At 40.8% G+C, this 26,677-nt stretch overlaps 2 protein-coding genes and 1 long non-coding RNA gene across 3 annotated transcripts in view; 1 reads left to right on the top strand and 2 right to left on the bottom strand.

Annotated features, from left to right (window-relative positions):
- Window positions 1-506: 506 nt before the first annotated feature.
- Window positions 507-9,734, bottom strand: LOC126383128 (ras-related protein Rab-11B-like). Its single transcript, XM_050033570.1, has 5 exons — window positions 9,519-9,734; window positions 4,703-4,898; window positions 2,842-3,035; window positions 1,725-1,805; window positions 507-1,219 (listed from the first exon to the last, which is right to left on the bottom strand). The coding sequence occupies exons 1-5, from the start codon at window positions 9,556-9,558 to the stop codon at window positions 1,074-1,076; spliced, it is 657 nt and encodes a 218-aa protein (XP_049889527.1). The 5' UTR covers window positions 9,559-9,734; the 3' UTR covers window positions 507-1,073.
- Window positions 9,735-10,822: 1,088 nt separating this feature from the next.
- LOC126382978 (mitochondrial import inner membrane translocase subunit TIM44-like) lies at window positions 10,823-23,626 on the top strand. The gene is made up of 13 exons (XM_050033298.1): window positions 10,823-10,941; window positions 13,243-13,347; window positions 13,537-13,704; window positions 13,880-13,960; window positions 14,535-14,684; window positions 15,259-15,392; window positions 16,080-16,165; window positions 16,442-16,534; window positions 16,795-16,919; window positions 17,495-17,545; window positions 17,874-17,963; window positions 18,178-18,288; window positions 19,200-23,626. Exons 1-13 carry the CDS (start codon window positions 10,912-10,914, stop codon window positions 19,317-19,319), a joined length of 1,344 nt encoding a protein of 447 aa, XP_049889255.1. The 5' UTR covers window positions 10,823-10,911; the 3' UTR covers window positions 19,320-23,626.
- A 768-nt stretch (window positions 23,627-24,394) lies between these two features.
- Window positions 24,395-26,677, bottom strand: part of LOC126383110 (uncharacterized) — a 30,525-nt gene continuing 28,242 nt past the window's right edge. The window contains exon 4 of the long non-coding RNA XR_007569109.1: window positions 24,395-24,470. This is a non-coding gene — a long non-coding RNA (uncharacterized LOC126383110). The remainder of the gene's footprint in view (window positions 24,471-26,677) is intronic.

Genomic DNA, 26,677 nt, shown 5'->3' on the forward strand with positions numbered 1-26,677 from the left:
CGACACCTTATAAAAAAGTGTCTGACAGGTTTGAGGTGAGTTGTTACCAGCTCCACCAAAGAATGAGCTTCTTAGATAGTTTCATTAAATCCACTATAAAGAGATAAGAGATTCTGCAATGTCCAAAATGAACACAAACCTGTGTAGCACCCATTAATCTTCAGAGCCCCTAAAGTCTTGAAAGGTGATTTTTTTATTTTGTGCGCACAAGTTAATTATCTTACGGGACCAAGTTATTATCCTGTGTGCAAAAGATAAACTTTACAGGCTTTAGGGGCTCCATATTAATCATCTCAAAATCATCTCTTGTGACCCTGACCTCTACAGTGGGACCTGAAGTGATAAAATGATTTGTGTTAAAGTAGATCAAACTAACTTTAACTTGACCTGAAACAACAGTAAAAAGCTATCAACAATGGTCCCGGGTCACTGTGCAGGTAAAGTATGTCATTTTGTGTAAGTGCTGCTAAAATAAGACCAAGAGAAAAAAAGCAGACTCAGCAACATAATATTGTAAAATTTAATTTCATGGCATTAATATAATGTATGTGAGCGGACAAGCTATCAAAATAAATCAAAACAAAACAAAAAAAAAGAATATATTTTACACAAAATGAAAAAAGCATCAGCAGCGTCACAACCACTTTTGAGATGATGACTGAACGAGGAAGAGGAAAGCCCAAAAACAGGACTGCTGGTACGACTGAAACAGGCAGGCCTCCAACATGTGGCAATAACCGTCTACCAGGGAGATGTCTAGGCTTACAAGGTCTCAGGCAAAGCTATTCTGCTACGCTATCATGGGTAACTGTGGCAGCTACGTACAGTAGGCGGTACCATCAGTCCTGTTTTTGCACTGGGATGTAGCAGATTGTGCCTGGGTCAGATTACAATTTGAAATCAATTCAAACACTTCATTCTGGAATTGATCGTGTGCGGCAAAACAGAACTGACTCCACTGATCCAAAAAGTGCAGATTCAGACAATATTGCACCCCAGGCAGATGGAAGCACACCAACACTGCGGATTTCAATTAATAATCGACCCAGGTGAGGAGGGACGGATGCCATGGGTTACAGGTTCTGACAGCACTGCAGTTTGCTCCCCCTCTGGCCGTCCGTGGTGGGTGGCACGCTGATGTCCACCACGTTGTTTCCTGGGGACTCGTCATGGGCAGACCGCTCGGCAATCTGTTTCTGCGAGACGATGCGGTAGATTTCTGTTTTTGAAAAGATGGAGAAGAACCACATCAGCCTTTGTCCTCCTAAAGTCTTTTGTTGTTTTGGGTGCTGATACTGGAACTCGGGTGAAAGTAGTGATGAGGTATTTGTTGATACTTCAGTTTAGATTTTGCAGACAGATCAGAAGAACTTCCCACAGTAAGAGGAAGTTACACAAGTAAAGTTCAAGAATTAAGTTATGACATGACCTTTTTTGCAGTTGCAAATAGTTGATCTCTGTTAATATCAGCAGCTACGTGTATAACAGACTTTAAGTTGATGTTTAGTGTCTGAACACGTCTTAAAGCTTGTAATGTAAAAACTTAACACAGTTTAAGGGCACAGTTTCATCTCAGAATTATATAATAATGGTGTGTTGATCAACCAGGGTTCAGGAATAACTGGAGTACGAGAAGTTAAGTTGACAATTTAACAGTACTTTCATTTCTTATAATTCAAGTACAATATCAACAGCGCGGCTCTGACATCTCTTCACATGCGTACCTGTAAGGATATTCTTGAAGGCTTCTTCAACGTTTGTTGAGTCCAAGGCTGACGTTTCTATGAATGACAGATTGTTCTTCTCTGAGGGAGAAGAAAGAAAATGTTCATTTAACAGCAACAGAAGCTTGCAGTGAAATAAGTTGATATCAAAAAAGGAGAACTGAGTATATTACTTCTTCTATATGTTCTTTTCTCATCATACTCAGAAAAACAAGAGATACAGTTTAAGATTGTCTTTGGTATTTTTCGACCTGGACCCTATTTAGTCATGTTTTTGTGTCTAAGTGGCAAATGGAGACAACAGTTCTTTAAATTTAGAGCACTGCAGCTGGCAGCAGCAAAACAGGCTGCAACAACGTCAATTTACGTCCACTGAAAGTGCTTGGTTTTGCCACTGACAGGCTCAGGTTGGTATTATGAACGTGTGACAATGGAAAGGATCCCTGACAGAGATAAACCTTTTTGTTTAACAGTAAGATCTTTTTGTCTAATAAGAAACAGCCCCGAAATCGCCATTGCCAAACCCACCAGACTCCATTTAAATAAAGAGTAATATTATCATCATAAATCACACTTTATTCAGAGTCGAGAAAATCAAACTAAAATGAACTAAAAAAAGTCTCAATCCCTCTTTCCACTGTTGCAACAATAACACATTGGTTTGGTTAAAATGAACCCTTAATTCACCCAGTTAGATGTGAAAATATGCTGGCTCTATACACTATGGCATTCTGGTTAAACAAAAAGGATCTTCGTCTCTAACAAAGAGGTCTCTATCTGTGGGAATGCTCTTCATAATGCTGTCTGACATTTACTATAATAACCTGAGCCTGTCAGTGACAAACACTTAGTGGACGTACATTGGCAGTGTGAACATGCCCTGACAGGTCACACTACAGCCTGTTTTGTGGCGTCTAGCATCAGCCCTCTTGCTCAATACTGGAACAATTTAAAAAATGAAATTTGGAAAGAAGATATGACAAAAATAAACATCAAATATCTTTAAGAACTATACACACAGTATACAAATGTCTATAACTTAAAAAACAAAATCTATACAATGCCCCCCTGCACACCAATATTTAGCCTTTCCTGTGTCTTTTTAAAGTTCCAGTACCTGCAAAGGCCCGGGCCTCATCTGTAGGCACGGCCCTGAGGTGGCGCAGGTCGCTCTTGTTGCCAACCAGCATGATGACGATGTTGTTGTCAGCGTGGTCCCTCAGCTCCTTCAGCCAGCGCTCCACATTCTCATAGGTGAGGTGTTTGGCTATGTCATACACTAAGAGGGCCCCCACTGCTCCTCTGTAGTATCTGTAACAGGACCAGACACACATCAGTTACAACACGTAATACTAGGGATTACAAATATGTTTGTAGGTTCATAAAAAGGTTTGGTCTTTAAAATCGTTCTTTGGTGTTCAGTTCGGAGGAATGTGTTTTTTGAGACCAATATCTTTCTGTTGCTTGTACACAGATTAATCCAGAATATACAGTAGTTAGTACAAGCTGCTTTCTCTCTACTTTACTAAACACTGTTTGATTTAAATTGATCTTTATTACAACTACGGTCCCTGAGTCTCATTCAGCCAGTATACATTTTTAAAGCTGTAATGAGATTTTCACTTGAAATGGACTCACATTCTACTTTATTTAAAGTCTGCCTGCAGACATGTTTTAACATATGTAAAACTTGCTGCTATGATTAATATTTTATTTAACATGGTTTTTTCAACCCACTCATTCTCCCTCATTGAAAAATTCTGGATCTGGCCTCTGCCCTACCCACCAGTGCTGCTGCAGTAGGTTTCACTTTGTGCTTTCTGGAGCATTGGCACTACTCCAGCGCTAAAACAAAGTATGGTATAGGTCTGGCTATGCAACACCAGCTACGTTGACCGGTGAGACAGCAGTGTGCATCAAGATGGCTGACATTAGAATTAGAGGAACATTGGAGAGATTCAGCCACACTTGTTGAGCTCCAGTCAGATGCAAACTCAGATGACTCCGAGTTTGCTGTGCACCAAAATTGGTGACTAGCAGGCATATCAGAACGGCAAGTTTAGTTAGCATCTTTTATTTGTTTATGTTGTTTGTTTGTTAGCTTGTAACTGGCAGTGGCTGACACAGCGTTAATGGCTGTGATATATACACAATAATATCTGCTAAAATGTTACAGTGTGTTCACATTAGTTAGATTAACATCCCAAAACTGCACAGTCTATCATGTTTGATGTACTATGCTAATGCTAACTCTTCTTTCTGTACTACCAAGTCGCTCTGTGCTGGAGGTTTCAGGTTTCTTTGCCGGTGTTGTGTTGAAGTCTGTTCCCCTGTCGACATATGTTTCCTGTATTAGACAGCAATTGGCTTCCCTATTGGTGACCTATCTAATCTAACTTGCCTGATGTACGGTTGAATCTCAGATTTTGGGGAAGTGCACAGACATCACCTCTTTCAGCAGAGGAATGTGAAAACACCTCTCTAGTGACAAACTTTGCACAGACACAAGTCCGTGCAGTCAAGGTCAGACATGTTAGGATCTCAAAAACATAGGAAAGCACATTTTTGAGTGGAGGGGGCCCTTAAGGGTTTGAAATGGGTCTTAAATTAAATTCTATGTGGGATACAAAGGTTGAAGTGAACTTTTGCTCGATGATATTCTGGATTTACATTTTACATGTTCAACCTTTATCAGATGCACTTACTGTCGGTATCTAGGGCATCAAGAGAGCTGCCTGGGGTTCTGTGTCTAACTCCAGACGACTAAACCCACTAGCTCAAGTCTTGTTGCAAAGTCCCTATAATCATAAATCAAAAAGCCATCTACCTCTTTAAGTAAATGTTGCAGAACGTATCCAAAAATCTGCCTCATTTTAAGAGATGCAGTCTGAATGATAGAGTGTCACTTGTGAATGCACTGCTGAAGTACTTCCCCACACTGAGGTGGGACTACCTGCAGCAAACAGACATGGACTCACGCCGAGGTGATGGCTCTGTAGCGCTCCTGTCCTGCTGTATCCCAGATCTGAGCCTTTATCGTCTTGCCGTCCACCTGAATGCTGCGCGTGGCGAACTCCACCCCAATGGTGCTCTTACTCTCTAGGTTGAACTCATTTCGTGTGAACCGAGAGAGCAGGTTGCTCTTCCCGACGCCCGAGTCCCCGATCAACACAACTGTGGAGAGAGAAAGAGGAGGGGAGAGGGAAAAGATGATAAAAGTGTGTTAGTATACAGAATGTGTGCTGAGAGAGGTAGGGGCTATATATATTAATAGATCCAAGAAATGTTGATATTGCATAAAGCAGCACTGCTAAATGCTGGTTTCAACAGAACTCAGGGGCTTCGTGTGTGTGTGTGTGTGATTTATGGGACATGAAAAACACAGACTTCTACAGTACAGCAGAAGTGTAACAAATTACAAAACACGAGGCTTGAGTCAACACAGAACATTCGTGTTACAACTCCATAGTGCTTCAGAATGTGTCTCTCATTTTAAATTTATTGTAGGAGTCTTGAAAATTAAAGAAATTAGTTTGTTCCTATTTCAAGTAGTATCTCACCAGCACCAGCATGTGACAGAGTGACAAAGCAGCTACAGCACAGCATTGTTTAAAGGGACAGTTCAGCCCCAAAATCAAAAATATATATTTTTCCTCTTACCTGTAGTGCTATTTATAATCTAGATTGTTTTGGTGTTAGTTGAAAAGTGTTGGAGATATCGGCTGCAGAGATGTCTGCCTCCTCTCTAATATAATGGAACTAAATGGCACTCGGCTGGTGGTGCTCAAAGTGCCAAAAAAATACAAAAATAGCAATGTCTCTTTCCAGAAATCATGACTCAGTTACTCAAGATAATCCACAGACCTTGTTGTGATTCTTGTAGGAACTATTTCTCTACATCTGCAAACTGTACCACAGTATAGAAGGAAGAGTGCATTTACTGCTCATCCACCAACTGTATCACCGTGCAGGAGGAAGTGTGCATGTACTCATGGATGAGAGACTAGTGACAGTATGTGTGGAAAACATTAATGGCATCCTCCATGGCTGAGCTGTAACGTTAGCTAGCTCAGTGGTGCTAGGTGAGCTAGCAGTAGATGCACTCTTCCTTCTGCACGGTGATATGTTTGGTGGGTGTAGTTTGGTAGAAAGAAAATAGTTCCTACATGAAACTTCTCACAACAAGGTCTGTGGATTGCCTTGAGTAACTGGGTCATGATTTCTGGAAAGAGACATTGCTGTTGAGTTTTTCAAATGTATTTGTTTGGCACTTTGAGCACCACAAGCCGAGTGCCATCTTGTACAATTACACTGGAGAGAAGGCAGACATCTCTACAGCTGATATCTCCAACACTCAGCAACTCACACCAAATCAATCCAGACTGATAAATAGCACTACAGGTAAGAGGGAAAATATGTGTTTTTGATTCTGGGGTGGACTGTCCCTTTAACAGACAAACTATGCAACCAATTGTTTTATCATTCATGTATATTGTATTGAACAATATGCTACAATGAACTGTGTGTCTGATACTGACTATCCTTTTTCTTACTGTAGGTTTTGTCTGACTGTGATTAACCTTATAAAAGACCATTCTTATAGTTGAACTGTTATCCAGCCTGTTTTGGGTGTCACTCACATAAAGCAAAAGGGTAGGGCTGCTTTTAAAAAGACAATTGTGTCTGTTAGTAGCCAACCACCAAAGACCATTAAGAGGAACGATTATTATTCATGCCATCAAATAACCCAAACAAGAATTAAAGCTTCGGAGCGCCTGAAGGATTATCCACTAAATAAAGAGGTGCTTTAGCTGCTGATGGTTCTCTGCTGAGCAAGGAAAAGGCTAAATAATGGTGTACAGGGGGAGGTTTTTCAGAACCGTTTTTCACTGAGCAGAATATGCTCAAATGAACAAATGAGGGTTTTTGCTGTTCACCCTCCATCTTTACTGTAGACTCTACATGCTTGACCTTTCAGATCAGGAGTTTAGCCTGACCAAAACACCCTGAGGGTCCTGATATTTAGTAAATGGACTGCTGAAATCTTCTGATGATGCACGCTTCGTCTGGGCAATGATGCGGTTAGCCGGTGTGAGAAAATAGTTCTTACATAAGACTGCTCACCCCAAGTTCTGTGGATGATCGGAGTAACCGAGTCATGATTTCTGGAGAGAGATATTGCTGTTGAGACCATACTTAGATAGACTTAACCATCTAGATAGACTTTAAGTTTATGTTAAGTGTCTGAACATGTCTTCAAGCTTGTAAGGTAAAATCTTAAAGGAGCATTCTGATCTAGACATCTTAGCAAAAGAAACAAGCTACATTTAAAGGGCTCGTTCACCCCAAAATCAAATACACATATTTTTCCTCTTACCTGTAGTGCTATTTATCAGTCTGCATGGTTTGGATGTTTGTTGTTCAGTGTTGGAGATATCAGCTGTAGAGATGTCTGCCTTCTCTCCAATATAATGGAACAAGATGGCACTCGGCTTGTGGTGCTCAAAGACGCCAAATAATTGAATTTGAAAAACTCAATAGAAAGATCTCTTTCCGGAAATCATGACCTGGTTACTTAAGGTAATCCACAGATCTTGTTGTGAGCAGTTTGATGTAGGAACTATTTTCTCTCTACAGAACCACACCTGCAAACTGTATCACTGCACCGAAGGAAGAGTGCATCTACTCTTGGACGAGAGGCTTGTGTTTATGACAGCGTGAGATGGAAACATTAATGCCGTCCACCTTAGCTGAGCTGTAACATTAGCTAGCTCAGTGGTGCTAGGTGAGCTAGCAGTAGATGCATGCTTCTTTCTGCAGGTTGGTATAGTTGGTGGGTGTAGTTGGATAGAAGAAAATTGGTTCCTATATTGAACTGCTTACAACAAGGTCTGTGGATCTATCCATCCATTTGTATCCGCTTATGCAGGGCAAAAGGCCAAGCAAAGCACCCCAGACATCCCTCTCCCCAGCAACACCTTCCAGCTCCTCCTGGGGGAACCCAAGGCGTTCCCAGGCCAGATGAGACATGTAATCCCTCCAGTGTGTTCTGGATCTGCCCCAAGGCCTCCAACTAGTGGGACATGCCCAGAACACGTCTAATGAGAGGCGCCCAGGAGGCATCCTGATCAGATGCCTGAACCACCTCAACTGACCCCTTTTGATGCGAAGGAGCAGCAGCTCTACTCTGAGCTCCCTCCAGATGTCCAAGCACCTTACCCTGTCTCTAAGGCTATGGATTCTCTTGAGTAACCGGGTCATAATTTCTGGAAAGAGACATTGCCGTTGAGTTTTTCAACTGTAATGTTTTGGCACTTTGAGCACCACAAGCTGAGTTCCACCTAGTTCCATTATATTTGAGAGAAGGCAGACATCTGTAAGGCTGATATCTCCAACACTCAGCAACTCACACCAAAACCATCTAGATATATAAATAGCACTACAGGTAAGAGGGAAAATATGTGTTTTTGATTTGGGGGCTGAACCATGCCTTTAAATATAGCTCCTTTTTTGCCAAGATGTCTACATCAGAATGTCCCTTTAAGATTTTACCTTACAAGCTTTAAGACATATGTTTAGACACTAAAAACAATCTAGACTGATAAACAGCGTTGTAGGTAAGAGGAAAAATATGTACTTTTCATGACACCAACACTGAGTATAAATAAAGGACTTATACTGATGACATCTTTGGGTGACTGTGGAGAAGCAGCTATGGGTCTAAATAACTACAGCTTAGCATCCACGGTATAAACTAACAATATTGGCTGATTATTAACAGGCCATCTTGTGTTAAGCTGTGTTGAGAGAAGAGTGATTGATCAGGCTGGTGGACCGGGCTGAGCCGGGCTTCTGTCCACAGCACAGCAGCAGAGGTGGAGCCTTTTTGTTTTCTGCTCTCCCTCGACAAAAGGAAATAGAGCCGAACTTTGTCCCTGTCGACATCGCGCTGGTACGGGCTGCAGGAAGCTGATAACAGGCTTCATCAAAACCTGAATCGACAGTTTCAGGCCGCCTTGCCCTTCCTGTTTCGGCCGGGTACACAGACGATGGCTCGGGTGGACGGAGACGGAGAGGGAGAGAGAGGGAGAGCACTCGCCTCCGGCAGATGCCCTATTCATCCCACAGAGGATACTTTGTTACATCTAAATGGCCCTTTGGCTTATACAGGCCCAGGATGTTAATGTGCCACAGGAGCTGATATCACGATCAAAGGAAGTCATTCTGGATCCAACTGAGCACCAAAGATAAACATGGACCTGAGTCTGGCACCGCTTAAATCTGACTCAACTGACCAGGCCTAGTCACAATAACACAGATACACAAAGTTATGAGTCGCAGCATTCACAGAGCAGGCTGAGAAACAATCTGAGCAAGATTATTGATCAGGAGAGGTAGAGGCTAATAGGCCCTTAATCAACCTCATGAGGTGGAATAAAACATCATTTTGTCATTCATTACAGAAGGAAACTGTTCAGTCAGACGAGCAATCCTGCTTTACGAGTTGATGAAAGTTTAATACAAAGGCAGAACACGGGTAGGGTGTTGCATCCCATACCTATAAATATAGCTGCAGGCGTTGTAATGTTACAATGACAGCACTATGTTGTAATAACACCACCCGATTATCATCCGGGCAGCTCCTGACAAAACATCAGTCTGTTACCTTAAAGAAATACAGATATCCGAAAAGCGAAAACGACACAATAAGAAATATATAAAGCATAGCTGTGTCGGTGTGAGCTTGTGTAAAGGGGGAATGCAGTCATCTTTTTTTTTTTTTTTTTTTTTTACCTTTGAACAAGAAATCGTATTCATCGTCTCGGTTCCCCATTCTAGACGAGGCCGCTCCGACGTTTGTCTCCGGAAGAGGATGTGAGAAAAGTGTGGTTATGAATTGTCGTTATACGCCAGAAAAAATATGGTAAAGGTTTGCGCTGAGACTCTGCGCCAGTGTTGGCTGTCAAGGCGAGCTGGCCGCAGAAAGGGAGAGCTCCCAACTCTGCAGCGGGAGGGGAGGAGTCCCTGCACTACACATACCTGCCTCACGGGGGCGCTCCATACTGACATGCCAGCAGAGTCCACCCAGCTGGAGTCAGACTGTCATGTAATTCTGAATGAAGACAATAACAGAGCATGGTCACTTTATTTATTTACACTCACAAGTGTGTATAAAATAGTAATCGAAATAACATTCCCAAAAAATATGCCATTTCTTACACAGCAAAATATTATCAGGCAGTAATAAACTCAAGGCCAACACTGAACCTACTGAACTGCTTTAAGAAATATGCTCTAGAGATAAATAACAGACAAATATAAAATTTTGCACTATGCCAGAGACTGAATTCAAGACAGGAAAGAAGTATATAAAAACAAAGGAGCAGGTTGCATTTAAGTTATGAGGGAACATACAATTGTATGAAGGAATATGGAGGTAAATGGTCTTATTATTGAAATTATATGATATAGGCTATAATTTATACTTTTGGCATAGTCAGTCTTTGTTTATGTCATTGATAACCATTGTTATTTTGTATGTCTTAAAATTTTACACATCTGCTGTTTTTATGTTTATATTGTTTAGTATTTTTCATGTTTTTTTTTGCTGGTAAACTAAACTGGTATTACAATAATTGAAATTAAGACTTTAAAGAGAAAATACAAACTAAAATATACAATAATATATGTCATTTTTTAAAATGATATTGTAACTGTAGTGATTGTGTCTGAAGTCAAATCCTGGATCAAAACTATTCTGTGCCTTTATAACAACATGAAACAGTAAGTAACTCCAAGGCCAGCATATGCACCAATGGTGATTTATTGTGATATATTGGGGACATTTTCTGGCTCATAACTGTGCATTCAAATTAAATTAATTGAAATTAAATATCCTAAATTAAAATTATAAGAGCCCACTGATTCAGTCTCGGCTTCAGCTTGAAAAACTATTTATAAATCAGAGCATGAATCCAAGGTTTAAATGCTCTAATTTTCTGTTCAGGCAGACATTCTAGTTTATAAAGGCACATTGTGTTTTGTTTTTAGGGTGGATTTTCCCTTTAAAGTCGTGCTGACAGCTGGCCCCGCCCCCAGCCCATCAAGCTCGCCTCCTATTGGCCGAGCGGAGGGTCAGCTGCTGCAGTGAGGATGCACGTGCGGCTCCGCGCATTTCAAGATCAAGATGGCAGCCTCCGTGTGTCGGTGCTACGAGGTTAGACAACCATTCATGTCCTTCATTTCATCTCTCGGGCTTCTATCAGATAATTTAACGAAGGGAACAGGCATAAACGACTTGTTATTAGATTTACTCGGGTCCGGTTAATGTCACGGGGCTTCCGTAGGTTGTTTTAAATGCAGCAAGTGCTCGAGATGTCAGTTAGAAAAGGCCTTGTTGCATCAGACAGACGGCAGAGATCTTAATGTTCTTGTTTACCTACTAACGTCTATAATTAATTGTTTGTTTTAGGTTCGTTGGTGTAAAGATGTGTGTGTGTGCGGCGGTTAAAGCCAGTTATATGGAGTTGAATAGTGAGCCGTTTAGACTCATACATGTAGCTTGGTACTGTCGCATCGATTCAGTTATGAAACATTACAGGATTAATAATGGTGGTGGTCTGTAGTTTAAATTATACCGGTGTTACATCAGATTCTGTGACCTGACTGGGAATTTTATCTTGTCAGTGCAAATTTGATCATAGTTCACTCACAGCTGTCAGTAAACATGGTGTCCCTATGGTATTTAAATAGGGTTTCAAATTGTGATTGTTTTATCTTGGTGAACCTAAATCTGTGACCCTTTAGATTGTGTGACATAACTGTTGGAACAAATACGTGACAAAGACCAAATACTGGCAGGTTAGGTGTGGTACTATTGGGACACCATTGATGTAACACCAAGGTTGGACATTAACTTTTATGTCCACCTGCCTCTGTGGTTGGTGGATTCCCAAATCTAACAGCTGGTGAGTGAAGCAAATCTATCAGCCACCTGTGTTTTTTACCAACATTTAGCTGGAGTCTGGTACTAATTACAACCCTGGGTAACACCAATCAAAATTAAGTATGTTAAAAACCTTAGCAGAAATACTATAGGGGGAAATTCCTACTTGAATCACAGAAGTATAAAACTGGCATACACAGAATTACAGCCACAGAAATGGTGCCACTTGTACTCATCCTGTCGTGCCCTGTGATATGTATGAAAATGCTAAGCAAGGTCCATTACAATTGGTTTTTGGGGGATCAAGACTGCAAGAGGAAAACTTTTTTAGTGACTGTGACAGCTGTTCTTGGGTTTCATGATGGACCATGTTGAAACTGTTTCATGCAACCTGACGACGATTTGTTTAAAGCAACAGTTCACCCCCAAATTGAAAATACATATTTTCCCTCTTACCTGTAGTGCTATTTATCAGTCTAGATTGTTTTGGTGTGAGTTGCTGAGTGTTGGAGATATCGGCTGTAGAGATGTCTGCCTTCTCTCCAATATAATGGAGCTAGATGGCACTCAGCTTGTGGTGCTTAAAGCGCTAAAAAAAATGTTTTTGAAGAATTCAACAGCAATGTCTCTTTCCAGAAATCATGACCCGGTTACTCGAGACAATCCACAGACCTTGATGTGAGCAGTTTCATGTAGGAACTATTTTCTTTCTAATTAAACTACACCCGTCAAACTCAGTACCACGCAAAAGAAAGCGTACATCTACTGCTAGCTCACCTAGTACTACTGAGCTAACAACACAACTCAGCCGAGGAGGATGCCGTTAATGTTTAGCTTCTGTGCGGTGATGTGATTAGGGGGTGTAGTTTAATTAGAAAGAAAATAGTTCCTACATGTAACTGCTCACATCAAGGTCTGTGGATTATCTTGAGTAACCAGGTCATGATTTCTGTAAAGACACATTGCTGTTGAGTTTTTCAAATGTAATTATTTGGTGCTTTGAGGACCATAAGCCGAGTGCCATTATATTGGAGAGGAGGCAGACATCTCTACAGCTGATATCTTCAGCACTCAGCAACTCACACCAAAACAATCTAGACTGATAAATAGCACTACAGGTAAGAGGAAGTACGTGCTCATGATTTTCAGGGGAAAACTGTCCCTTGAAATATTGTTCGGTTTAGCCAGTAGCTAAGACATCTAGATCAGAATCAGAATCCAGTTTATTGCCAAGTACGTTTTCACATATAAAGAATTATCTTTGGAGACATAACATAATCATATTAAGGGAAAATTAAATTAACCATAAAAACAAGTATTGCAAAAATCAAGACATAAAAACAGAAGATGCAAATAACCACAATAAATAATAAACGGGTTCTTACAAACAGCATCACGACAACATGACTCATGTTTGTCTGCCACTTTCCCTTTTTATATTCTTGCTCATTACTGTGGGAGCATGACTCATTAGTATCCCATTAATAACCACCTGTCACTCATTCTCTTTCCACTGCAGTGTTGGCAGAGTTGGTGCTTTCATTACTAACAGTGGCTTTCTCTCCATTGCAGCTGGTAGGCAGACGTGCCTTGGCCCTCTGCTCCAGGCCTCTTGTCTCCTCAGTGTGGAGAGGAGATGCCTACACGTTACGTAGGAGCCCAGCTGCAACTGTGCAGGTACACACTGACAGCTTCCATTTACCTCTAAGTGATGCATACTTATTATTGATTACATTATAGAAACATTTTTAGTTGTTCATGTAACTTAAAAGAATTCATTTAAGTTAGAAAATGTGTTTTACTTATTTCTCTCAGCGTCACAATCATCTGTTCACTCTAAGTCCTACTTTGTTTTTGTCTCATTAGGTGCGATATGCTTCAGGACGTAGTAAAGGTTTCCTGGGGGAGTTTGTGGATAACCTGCGTCAGGAGTTCAGTAAGAATCAGGAGATGAAAGAGAACATAAAGAAGTTCAGAGAAGAGGCCAAGAGGCTTGAGGAGTCTGACGCTCTGCAACAAGCCCGCAGGAAATATGTAAGAATGTTATTTGGTTTGCAGCCTCTGTGATTTTTTTATTAGACAATGTCTCTTTGAGTTATAAGTAATTTTTTTAATGTATTTTATTTGCATCAGTCAGGCATTTGACGTTTTGACGCTTTACATTATTTTTGCAACGTGCAAACATTATGTCTTTTATTTCCTTCATTAGAAATCTATAGAGTCTGAGACAGTGAAGACTTCAGAGGTGTTTCGGAAGACCTTTGGCTCCCTGTCAGAGACCGTCAAGGAGGTAAGGTATCAGGACTTCCTCTAGCTTACCAATAAAACAGTCATACCTCTACACTGATGCCTCATTAAAATTGCTGGACCTTTATGTCCCAACATACTGACTGTCTTCTCAAAATTGACACAGATTACCATGTCATGCTGGAGTTATATCTGTGATCGCTAGTTACAGTTTGGAAATTTGGCCCTTCAATCTAAAAACACATGCCTCAAATGGAAAATAAATGTAGTACTCACCCCATGTTTTGTTGACTTGTGAAGAAAATGTTCTTCTCGCATGCCTCCACGTTGAATGAAGTATCCAGATTGAAAATTCTTTATGAACTGGAATAACAGGGGCTGTGTTTAACAACCACAAAACTATATCAAAACCTTACTAATAAAAACACTCTTGCACTCCTGTCTCACACAGACAAATAGTATGCCTGAACATGCGCATGTTTTTGGACGATACTCAAATGCGGAAGTGATTTAAATCGTTTTCAATAGGTTTTAGCACTGAATATCGAACCATGTTGACTAATTGCATCTGTCTTTATGTGTTTGTGTGTGTGCCCGTATTGCCATCCTGGCCATAGGGTCTTGAGGAGGTGAGCCGCACTGACATCGGGAAGAAGATCAAGGAAAGTGTGGAGGAGGCTGCCAAGACAGCCAAGCACTCTGCTGAGTCAGTCTCCAGAGGAGGAGAAAAACTGGGCAGAACCGGAGCATTCAGGGCCATCTCCCAGGTCAGAGGAGAAAACATCCTCATCCTCATCTTTGCATTGTTGTTGGCACACGTATACCTATCAAAATCCAGGGTTTGATACTTGAGATTTTCAGTCATGATTTAATATTTTTTGATATAGTGGGAAAAACAAAAGGTGTAAAAATGACTAAGCAGTGATTCATGGGCCGTAATTCTTGCAGTGTAAATTAAATCGCTGAAACATCTGCATAGGTCAATATGTCGCTGCTTATGTGTCTACTTTCACTCTGATAAGTTGATACATTCTGAAAACATTTTGGCTGCTGCTGCAAATGAGTTAGCATGTTTATTGTAGCTACTTACAGATGAATATGATAGACTGAGAAACCACAACAATCTCAAGCAGTGGATGTCGTAGCTTCTTCTAATTCTGGCTTTCGCGGTCAAACAGTCAGCAGTTACCACACAACTAAAACATTCAGGTGAAACTTACTTTTAATCTAGAGTGCAGTCATTCAGCTCATAAGATGCAGTGAGCCAAAAGTCCTGTTCTACACAGTTTGGTAAAATACACATACTTAAAGTTATAATACAACTGTGTGTGATCTCTGCAGGGTGTGGAGACTATGAAGAAGGAGATAGATGTTGGGGATGCTGGCCCTTACAGAGCTCCCTCTCAGCTTAGAAAGAGGAGCGATTTCTCCTCCAAAGGAGCCGACAGCGACTCCAGAGTGTTCGAGGCCAATGAGTGAGTAACTGTTGGAACTACTGAAACCTGCTTCACCTCTCACCCCCGGGGTTCTGCAGATCCTTAAAAAGTCTAAAATCCTATAAACCTGTATTTTAGGCCTAAAATAACAACAAATTTGGATCCATCTGGACCTTGTGCAAGAAAACACTAAATTTAGGAACTATGGGTATAAAGGCTTTGAAATCACATGGTCAGAAAAACATAACGCCCCCGTAAAAAGCCACCAGAAAACGCCTGCCATCACCCAATGTTGTTCTGTATTCACATTGGAAGCATCATCAAAGTCTGGACCCAGCATGACTTGTTCTGCACTCAAACCATTAACTCCTACAGCTCCAGTAAAAGGACCTCCAGACAGTGTTTGGATCTTCTAGGCCAACAGTAAAAGTGGAGGTGCTCTGGACTTGACACTCGGTAGTTACGCATTAGTCAAACCATGTTCCCTGATTCTGACATCACTAGTATGAATGGGAAATAGGTCTTAAAATGCATTCAAAATGGACTTAAAAAGATCCTCAAAAGTCTTAAATCTAACTTCTTCAGTCCTGCAGAAATCCTCTCACCCTCTCTTCTAATAAGAATGTATCTTCACTTGGACAGTGTATGTTCCCTATTAATGCATAACCATACTTGTTGTGAACATCTCTAATCAAAGACCTGATTTTCTTGTATTTTGTGACGCAGAGAGGCGATGGGAGTTGTTCTCCACAAGGACTCAAAGTGGTACCAGCAGTGGAAGGACTTCAAGGACAATAATGTAGTTTTTAACAGTAAGGAAATCCTCTGCATTTATTGTTAGATGCTGAAGAATTAGTCTTATGTGTGAGTGTGTGTGTGTGTGTGTGTGTGTAATTTCCTTTAAAGGCAGCAGGTGGCACCAGATTCTTTACAGTAGAGTGCATCAAACTGATACAGATCAGAGGTGTTTATCTAGTCCACAGTGCTCTCACAGGTGCAGGTTTTCTCCACCATTAGCACTGAAAAACATGTTTATATATCTTTATATTAAACTGTTTCTCCTAATATTCCCTTTTTGTTCTCTACAGGATTCTTTGAGATGAAGATGAAATATGATGAAAGTGACAATGCCTTGGTCAGAGCATCCAGAGCTGTGACTGACAAAGTCACCGGTTTCCTCGGTAATGCTCCTCCAGAGTTGGTTGTGATTTTGCAGTTTCTGGTCATTGTCATAATCTTTTATATGATTGTCCTGGCCAAGCCCCTCTATATACAATATAAATAACAGTTTGTTCCCAGAATAGAATAAAATCTGAAACCTCATGTCTTGATGTCCTTGCACATCTCTGCTTTTTCTCATCGTTTCTTAACGTCCCATCTGTTGTACCCACAGATCTGTTTGTTGTTCCTGCTGTTGATGTTGTTGGCATTTGTTTTCCAGGCGGTCTTTTCTCTAAGACAGAAATGTCCGAAGTGCTGACGGAGATCGTGAAGGCGGACCCCACCTTTGACAAAGACTCTTTCCTCAAACAGTGTGAGAAAGACATCATTCCTAACATACTGGAGGTAAACAGACTCAACTCTGCTTCATTCACACTCCTCTCTTTGCTCAGTACCTGAGGGTATTTCGTTAATGAGGCTAAGAAATGACCTACTGATGAAGGTCTTGCTTCATTAAATGTGAAATATTACTCCACCTCGGATCAGATTAAGTAACTGAATTTGTGACATCTCTGGTTAAAATTAATAAAGTCAGGCTGGAGCTGTCAGATTTTAGAGAAAGTTCTAAGCGAGCAAAAGATGCAAGTCGAATTACTGAAGGCAGGGAACACTTAAAACAATCTGCTGTCTGCTTCCTAGTCACAGAACAAGGGCTGATGATGCAGTTACAAGCATATAATAATGACTAAGATATACATTTCTAGCCTCATTTGGCAGCCATGTCAGATTGAGAGTGCTCTACAGTCATCTAATCGCATTTAACTTGGAGAAATAGAATGAAAATCTGTCACTATGACTGCAAGACAACAGAAAACGGGCAGGATTTCACAAAATAACTGGTTTGCTGGCTGACTTAGTGAAATACCTTTCTGATGTTGTAAACAATCATCGTTGATGCAGTGTCCCTGTCCTTTCTGCAGGCTATGATCCGTGGAGAGCTGGATGTATTAAAAGACTGGTGCTATGAAGCTGTAAGTTATATACTGCTGTCTCTACATTTTGCATCCAGTTAAATGCTAAGTGAATACAACATTTAAGGTGAAATGGTTTTCAGTCTGACCTCAGGCTCAGCAGCTTCTCTTTATATTTTTATAGATCCTGTAATATATTTACTTCAGGCACTTTTCACTTTGTCAGTGTTTTGATGTATTTGCAAATGGGCACAATGACCTTTTCATAGAAATAGAAATAAAGACCCTCACAAACGAAACTATGCCGGTCCGTCCAATTTAGTGAACAAGCAAGTATGTGTGAAGCTTCATTTTCATGCCAAGAGTGTTTTTGTGTACCTGTTCTCAGACGTACAGTCAGCTGGCTCACCCCATCCAGCAGGCCAGGGCGCTGGGGCTGCTCTTCCAGTCCAAAATCCTGGACATTGATAACATAGATGTAAGTCACACCTGTACACCAGTTGTCACACACATTGTGTTATACTTAACTGTGTTCTCAAATGTCTAAACACTCTCTCTATTCAGCCTCTTTCCTCTAAGCGAACATTCACATCATTTATTGTTTGCATGCCGTTTGCTGCAGAAAGGGAAAATAACCTTTATTAACTGTTTTCTTCTCATTGAATTTGCTCATTGTCTCTTTCTGTTTGTAGCTAGCAATGGGCAAGATGATGGACCAGGGCCCAGTGCTGATTATAACCTTCCAGGCTCAGGTCGTCATGGTGATCCGCGGCCCCAAAGGAGATATCGTGGAAGGAGATCCGGTCAGTGAACTCATAATTACTTGCACCAGAGTAATAAATCTGATAGAATCGGTTATATCAAGGAAGTAAATGGCTGAAATTAGATCAGCACTCTGTAACATGCTTACCGTTTGCGTCTGTCTTAATTACTCTGAATTTCACAGGTCTGATGGAGCAATAGGACTCTGGCTTGTTTTACTTCATGCCACTAATATGCTCGGATTTAAACTGCTGACTATGAAGATATCTCATATGAGTATTAATATTTCTAGTCTGTCTGGCAAGTTGCATCATATATCCTGAAAGATATTACATAAGTTATGGTTGTTCATGAGCCTGGCATCGCAGCACCAATTCACAAATGTATATTAGTCTGGAGCCTCTCAGTTCATTTTCAAGGGGTGTTATCAACAGATGTACAGCCAAATGCCTCTGGATGCAATTTAATTGGCCTATAGCTAAGCAAGAGACTATGGTGTAGCATCAGTATGTCAGAATTTGAAAATAGTACTTCAGCAGAAAGCTACAGCCATCTTGGTTGTTTTTGAAAAAGCCTCAACAGGGCTCCTCTTTACCAAGCTAGGATTATGCTCGTCATAGTGTGAGGGTGTGTGAGCCAAAAATTATGTCATCATGTATGTTGTGTTAAGCGCGAATGCTCTGCAGGTTGTCATTCATCGAATCAAACCTGCTCCACATTAGATGAGAGGTTGTGATTGGTTTGAGTGTCGGGTCGGCTGGAAATCAAAGAAGGGGAGGGAAACCAGATGTATCTGCCAAAGCTAATAAAACATGAGCTCAGATTTGTCTGGTTCCGAGGCTAGTTGTTCGCAGCTCCAGTTCTGACATTTGAACTTAAGTCTAGAGGAGCCCACTACCCTCTACATACCGTCTCCAGGGGACTGATCTTTGCTTTTCTCCTCCCTCAACAGGAAAAGGTGATGAGGATGATGTATGTTTGGGCGCTGTGTCGTGACCAGGAGGAGCTGAACCCCAACGCAGCCTGGAGACTCTTGGACATCTCTGCCTCCAGCACTGAGCAGGCTCTCTAGGAGGAGGAGGAGGAGGAGGAGGAGCACAGGTGAAAAGGCAGAAACTGTGATGAAGGGCAGAAGACATATGGATGTACCTGTAACACCTGCACGCACTGACTCACACATGTATATTAACACCTGAGTGCAGAGTGCATCCATGCTCCTGTGTCACGCCAGAGACTGTATTTGCACACACTCACATTTCCTATTGTTATCCAGAGGGTTTATGTGCACGTGTATATTCATTCACTCCATGTTGTGAAGATATACATGAACATAACCCACTGGTATATGATATATCCATAGAAAACTGTGCATCCACCAACATGTGTGTGCTGTCTCCTGCACTGGTTGGCTCAGTGTTTGGGTTTCCAGATGGAGAGTGAATATAGAACATTTACATTGATATTCAAATGGATTGGACCGACTTCTTCACCACCTGGCTAAAAGAGGAGCATGTGCCATTACCCTCATTGTTATATCCATCCATACATACCTGATGGCTACATCCATGAGGATCGACAGAAGAAAAGGACATGGCACCTGTGGCTTTACTCGCTGGTCTCGAGAGGACATCTGAAGTCTTAGACTAGATTTAATGTCAACACTGTCTTTGTCAAGTAATGTCAACAGGAAATTAAAATGTACAGCAACCAACATAGCTGAGTGGGACAGCATGAGAGACCTTGTTGATCAAGGCAAGCATGCTTCAAGTTAAAGGGGCACTCCACCAATTTTACACATAAGGATCAGTTTACGTGTCACAAGGATTCTACCCAACCTGTGTAAACAGCTCTGGAGGGAGCTTTTTAAAACCTGATAAAATAACACTGATGATGTCATCAGTTACCTCAGATTGGGCTTTTTAACAGAAAGCTTGTTCATGTTACAGACTTGAGATGTGGAGTTTGAAAGAAGTGAATATTTACCAGGCAGGTAGGGTCTCACGGAAGATGTCATTGAGTTTCATTACAGGAAATAAAGGATCCAGTGTTGTTCAAGCTTGACTCATACTATGGAATAAATTAAGATATTTAAGCCTCTACTGCTTCTATTTCAACCATTCTTTTTATAATTTATCTCTTGTGAGTCTCAAAACTTTATGGAACTGCAATACTAAATGGCTGCAGAGTACAACTTTAAGGCTTTACTTGCAAATTGTTCTTTCCGCATAGCTGCAAGGGTCTGTGAGATTTAATAATACCATCATCTGCCTGTGTCTGTGAGGCTCTGCCAACACTTTCCCTATGCAGATGCCCAATGTAATATAAACAGAAGTTAATGTCCACTGTCTGGAGTGTGTCTGGCCCTTAAATGTCCTCTTAACAATAAATTCCTTAAAGGTCCAGTGTGTAGGATTTAGGGGGAAATATTGGCAGAAACTGAATATCATATTCGTCACTATGTTTTCATAATACAATCACCTGAAACTAAGAAACGGTGTTTTTGTTACCTTCGAATGAGCCGTGTATATCTACACACAGAGCGGGTCTTGTTCCACAGAGTCCGCCATGTTGTCTCTAAAGTAGCCCAGACCAGACTAACCAATGCCGGCTCTAGATGGCGTCATTCGTGTTTTCACGTCTGCCCCTGTAGTTGTCCTTTACACTTGGCACACAGGTGAAGTTTTAGTTGGTTGCAATCTGCAAAATCACCACTAGATGTCACTAAATCCCACACACTAGAACTTTAAGATCACCAGGTGAAATTAACCATTGAGACACAGTTGTCTTTAGAGAGAAAATATTTTAAGGATTTTTTTTTCTAGGCCAAATTACCATCGCCTTTTGGGGGGGAAAAAAAGCTCCTTAAAGGTATTCTATACAGGAATTGTTGGTTACTGTTCATGAAACGTATTGCCAGCAAGAACAAAAGTGAAATCCAACCCCAGATTCACTCCTGTGTTGAAACGGGCTTTGTCCACTGGGCGTTTTGCCTCTCTATATTTGCCTTTTTCTGCGCTGTGTCCTTTGTTTTCATAGCTACAGATTCATAGCTGAAGATACAGGCAGAGGGCAAAGTCTCTGTAGTTAAAGACACCGCCACACACTTCATACTTCATCATAAGTGCTGAGTAAAATGAATTTATATAGGTTTGTTTTTTTTGTTGTTTTTTTTGAAAATACTGCATAATATACATTTAAGGAATTTTTAGCCTTGGATCAAAATGCAGCTGTGGTGGTTCCTGCTTGGTTCCTGTTGGCTTTTACATCAGAAACATGTCCAAACTTAAATAGTACAAAAAGTAAGATGATGTTTGAACCATTAAATGTAGGATGCAATGATCTGTGTAGTCCGGGTCCATGCTGTCCTGTACACTGTAGCTCAGAGCGCCCAGTGCACCCAGAAACCACAAGCAACTGGAGAAAACATGCCTTAGTATTTGCATTTGTTTTTTCAAGTTGCAGTGCATTGGGTTCCCAGTCACTGTATATCCTGTACAACCTCAATAAGAACTGTATTGTATCTACATGTTAATATAAGCTCTCAACTCCTTGTAAATATATTAACTGTTAAGTACTGCTTTTTTTGTAAGTCTCCATGGGATCACATTTGAATTTGTTATCATGGCTTTATTGTTTGAAGATTATTTGTCCTCTCATGTTGTACGTTTTTCAGCCATTTGTTTTACTTCAACGTTTACTTTTATATGTGTGGTTTTTCAATGGGTTTTGGCTGAAGATGAATAAGCACAGCACTGTACTATTGCATTGACTTTTTTGACGTTTATACTGTGTGACCACGTGGGTCTCTACTCACTCGCCAATGAAGATTGAACACATTATGATTGTACTGTAACTGTCTTTCCTTGATGTAATTAATTGACAGAAACGTCCATATGTGTGAAGAGAAGTTGAGCTCCTGATGAATATCGTTAGTGCCTAGATTACACCACGAGAATCTGAGCAGGTTTTGTTTGTGTAACAGTTGGTGTGAGGTGGCTTGTTATTAACTATGATGGTGACATCATGCTCAAATAACATTCCTGGTGTGTTCTGATGATTGTGTCACTCCTGGGATGAAAAATAAAACCTACAAATTAGGCACTACTCTCAGTTAAGTAACTCGAAAAATGCTTGAGAACTCCTTAAACATGCATGACCAGCTGTGAGAGAGAGACTTAGTGAAAACCTGCGGCAGTACTCAATCAGAAATCACTGTAAGGCCACAGTCACACATGAACAAATGCAGGCGAGTGACCATCGCCTGCTCAGGCAATAATTGTGCTCAGTTGCCTGTTGCTGCCAGCCAGTCAGCATCTCTCATGTGGGGCAGTTTGTATTTTTTAATGGCCAGTATCGTACGATTTTGGCTTGTTAGACACGGCAACAACTAGTCTCCTCCACGCATCGCTGGTCAGAGTCCACCAAAGTTAAACTCCATGCGATACAGAGATACAAAGTTGCTTTGCTAACAAGAAGTGAATATTTTATTCGCCCCTTTGCTCACATTAAATGGAAGTGAACAGAAGGTGAATATTCACCAATGTTAATTTCGCACTGTCCACAGCAAAATATCTCAGCAAGCATTGGTCAGATTGCTTTGTAATATTGTTTAGATATTTTTGGTCCCCAGTCCATTAATGTAAACGTTTATTGAGGCCTCAACTCTCATCTACATAGCATCTTCAGCAAATTTTGCATGAAATTTACTCCTTCCTGCGATCCAGAGAACAAACTATCCACTTCATGAGCTTTCCTTTTAGTGCCACCACAAGCCAAAATCATCATCTGTGCCTACAAAATACTGTTAACATCATTAAAAATTAAGATTGCCAAGTCATCCAAAAGGAAAAATCGCTTAAATTTAACAACCATTAGTCTAACACGACCCTGAGGAGAAACTTTATTGTTGCTCCACTACTCGTACGGCACTAAAATCTCAACTATGTTTGCTCTATGCAACACACATTTTCTTCAGATGGAGTAGACTGGGTTACAGCAAGTGACAAGAGACTCAGCTTCCTAACTCATTAGCATGTCTAAAAAAAATATATAGTGTATACAATGGTGCAGGAAACCTCAAGGTTTGCTTGAACGACAATCCAGTTGTCGCCACATTTTCTCGTCATAATAAGAAATTCTCCAAACTGTAAAGTGTATATGTCACTAACACTTACACATTTCATCCATCTTTCAACTTTAAGTTTTACTTTGACCAAAGAGAAAATTTATTCATGAGTTTTTCTGTTTTTACCCGGTAATATGTCTCTGCAGAATAAAGAGAGCTGTATTATGATTTGCTTCGTCCAAGCTTTCTTAGACTCAGCAGCTTTGTATGTTTTGTGTGTTTGTGCTCACGAGAAAATTAAACTCTGCACGTTGTGTGTGTGTCCGTTGTTTTCTCATTTCAAAACTGACACGCTTTGATAGATGCCCATAGATCTGGCCATTGACGCTGGTTGATAAACCTATGGATTTGGTAGTATAGGGATGATAGATCAGGCTTTAAATAACGCATGCCTGTAGATTCACAACCAGGGCCAATATATAGGGGACCTCATCCCAGAGCTGTCTGTTGTGATGAATGACTAGGGATGTCCTTAAACTAACTAACCTCCTTTGGTCCTCCACACCCTACTCGCTCCTCCTGACTGTGAGTGAAGTCAACTGAGTGTTGATTCCTCTGTCGTGTAAGCTCAATTAAAGCTAATCTTTTTGGTTCTTTTAATATGCTTCACATGTTAACAGTAAATCCATTTAAATCACAGGATATGATGAGAGCATTCTTGCAGAAAAAGTGCATGTTTTGCCCCCTTAGCGATGAGTGCTCTTATTGTACATATATGAATGGGGATGGATGCACGAACACAACAGCCTGGAGGCAGTGCCGTGCTCTTCTTTATCTACTTTAGTTATTACAGTATGTTCTTGCACACGACCATGTAAACACAAAGCTGTGCTCCACATAATAAAAAGGCTTTCAGTGTAGTGTATGCAGCAACATCATATGATTATGTAAGCAAATATCATACAGTATAAAGGTCAAAGTTAGTTTGCCTAAAAGGACAGACTCAGGGCAACAAATGCTCAGTCCCCCACATGCCTGTATTCATATGGCTCAAGGTTTTAGTTACTCAGACTCACCTGCTGTCATGGGGTTCAGGTATCCCGTAGCGGTGACCTACGTCTGCTCTGTGAACCACAGCTTGACCTCCTGGTGCACCATCTGTGACAGCAAAGATAGCAATGGAAATGTTGAATTTCATAACCCTGCAGGTGGAGACTCTTATCAATTAGGACCCCAGTGGGCAGCCTGCTGGAGCAGTGCTCAGTGTGATTTGATTATGAGCCCCTTCAGGACAGTCTTACAATTCCACTGACTATTAATTAAACCTACAGGGAGAACCCATGCGGCTGCAGGCAGGGGACATGTGGATGCGTACGGACTGCAATCTGCCCCGGTGTTTGTACAGTTTTAATTGTGTCAATTAATTACTTCTCACAGTGAGTATCTGGAGCAGAGCCACAGGTGCAGCCAGGTTGCTCTACTTGTTTTGTTTCACATCTTGATCATGTAATTTCTTTGCAGGTGAGCAAAACTTGGCAGTGAAGTCTGACATAAGATGTAGCTCCATCATCTTATACGACCCACAATAATGAAGAAGCATTTCTCTATGCATATGCAACCCATAGGATCTATGTTACATTAATTGACCAGCTTTGAAACTCTTGATAGAGTTTGTCCGGACTTTTTCTTCCAAACCAATCATCAAGTAAACATGTTCTACAGTGAGGTGGTAAATTAGTTTCAGTCTTGCCCGCAGTTTCTATTTTGTTTACATGGCACTAATTACAAAATATGTTTGTGTTTATTAGAATTACAAACTACACATAGCACAATAAACCTGGAGTGTGGTCAGCAGGGACTCACCATTCACGTATGCCCTGAGGCCTGAATACAAGTTCATTCAGCCATGCATGTTTTGTACCCAGTCCAAGTCATAGCCAGCATTTTATGAATACTGAGGTCATGAGTCAGAGTCAATTCCCCAATACGACCCAAAGACACAAAAAGCACAAAAAAACTCTACAATTTTAAATTTGAGGGCTTTTTAGGAACCTGTTTTATTTTATTATCTGCAAGTTTTATTCAAGTGGAGTAGTTTTGTTTCAGGAAATTCCTTAGAAAATCAACAACTGCTCAAAACACAAAAATGTTTCGGAACATCTCTATTTACCGTATGACCCTATTATTTCTACCAAATTACAAAGTTCTTTTAAAAGGGAACTTTCTAAGGAATTAAACACCCTTAAAACAAAGAGTTACCATTTCATTTCATTTCATTTTGCTGTTTCAAAACTCTCTCCATGCTTCCAGGAATAACATGAGAATTATTGAATCCTAGCGAAAAAACAGTGGGGCTAGAAATACTGTAATCAGCTTAAACGTGTTTACATTTGTTTCTGTAGCCTATAGAAACTCTAGAAACTATGGAAAAGGTTACTTTAAAAACCCAGAAAAACCTCAGTGTCCAGTTGTACCTATAGCCCTTATGGAGGTGTGGAGCTGAGTCACATGACTTGGACTGAAGTCAGACTCAAGCCATAGATTTTATGACTTTAGAGTCGACTTCACAAAACCAAAAGAGAATAAAGACACGATCGATACTGGACCCCAAGATGGTGCCTATTCAGTCCAATGAAAATTGCTCACCTGGTGCACTTGCCAAAAAACGTTTCTACCATCAAGGTTTACTTTACTGTTGCCCACTGAATATGTGCAGTAGTGTTTCTCCCACTGGCCCCACCCTCAAGTTCCTGGTCAGCCCATGGACTTAACATCATGATCACATCAGATTTTTAAATTGCTTTTCTAGACTCGAGGAAAGTTTTACAAATATAAAACCTCCATGGATCAGAAATTCATAACTGATCCAGGGAGAGCAAGGGAGCAAAATGCAGGCTGTGACACATAAAGCATCCATGAATTTTCTAAATTAATGTATTATTACTTTGTTGTTAAAATGCTAATACATTTGGTGGAGCACACATCATGACTTGTTTAGGACTCAAAACTCAAAGCTTAAGACTTGGGACTTGACTTGTGACTTTCTTTTCTTGACTTGGGGGCAAACAGGGTTGCAGCAATACACCAGTTTCAAGGTATACCATGATAGAAAAGCTGACGATTATCATACCCTGTATATTCCTAGGTAGCCAAAATGACTTGGCCCAGATTTGGCCTGAACTCGGCTAGGTCCAGTTGCCTGACTCAGCTGAGACTCTGCATAAATAACGCCCCAGAATCAGGCTAAATCAGCCGGCCAGATTGCGGCTGCCAACACTGCCATCATTGGGCCGTTATCAGAAATGACGTGGCCCAGCATCAGCCCAAACTGAGCATGCCAGATGAAATTAGCCAGGCTGACTCCA

This window comes from Epinephelus moara, chromosome 21 (assembly GCF_006386435.1).
Source record: "Epinephelus moara isolate mb chromosome 21, YSFRI_EMoa_1.0, whole genome shotgun sequence".
In the NCBI taxonomy this organism is placed as follows: Eukaryota; Metazoa; Chordata; class Actinopteri; order Perciformes; family Serranidae; genus Epinephelus; species Epinephelus moara.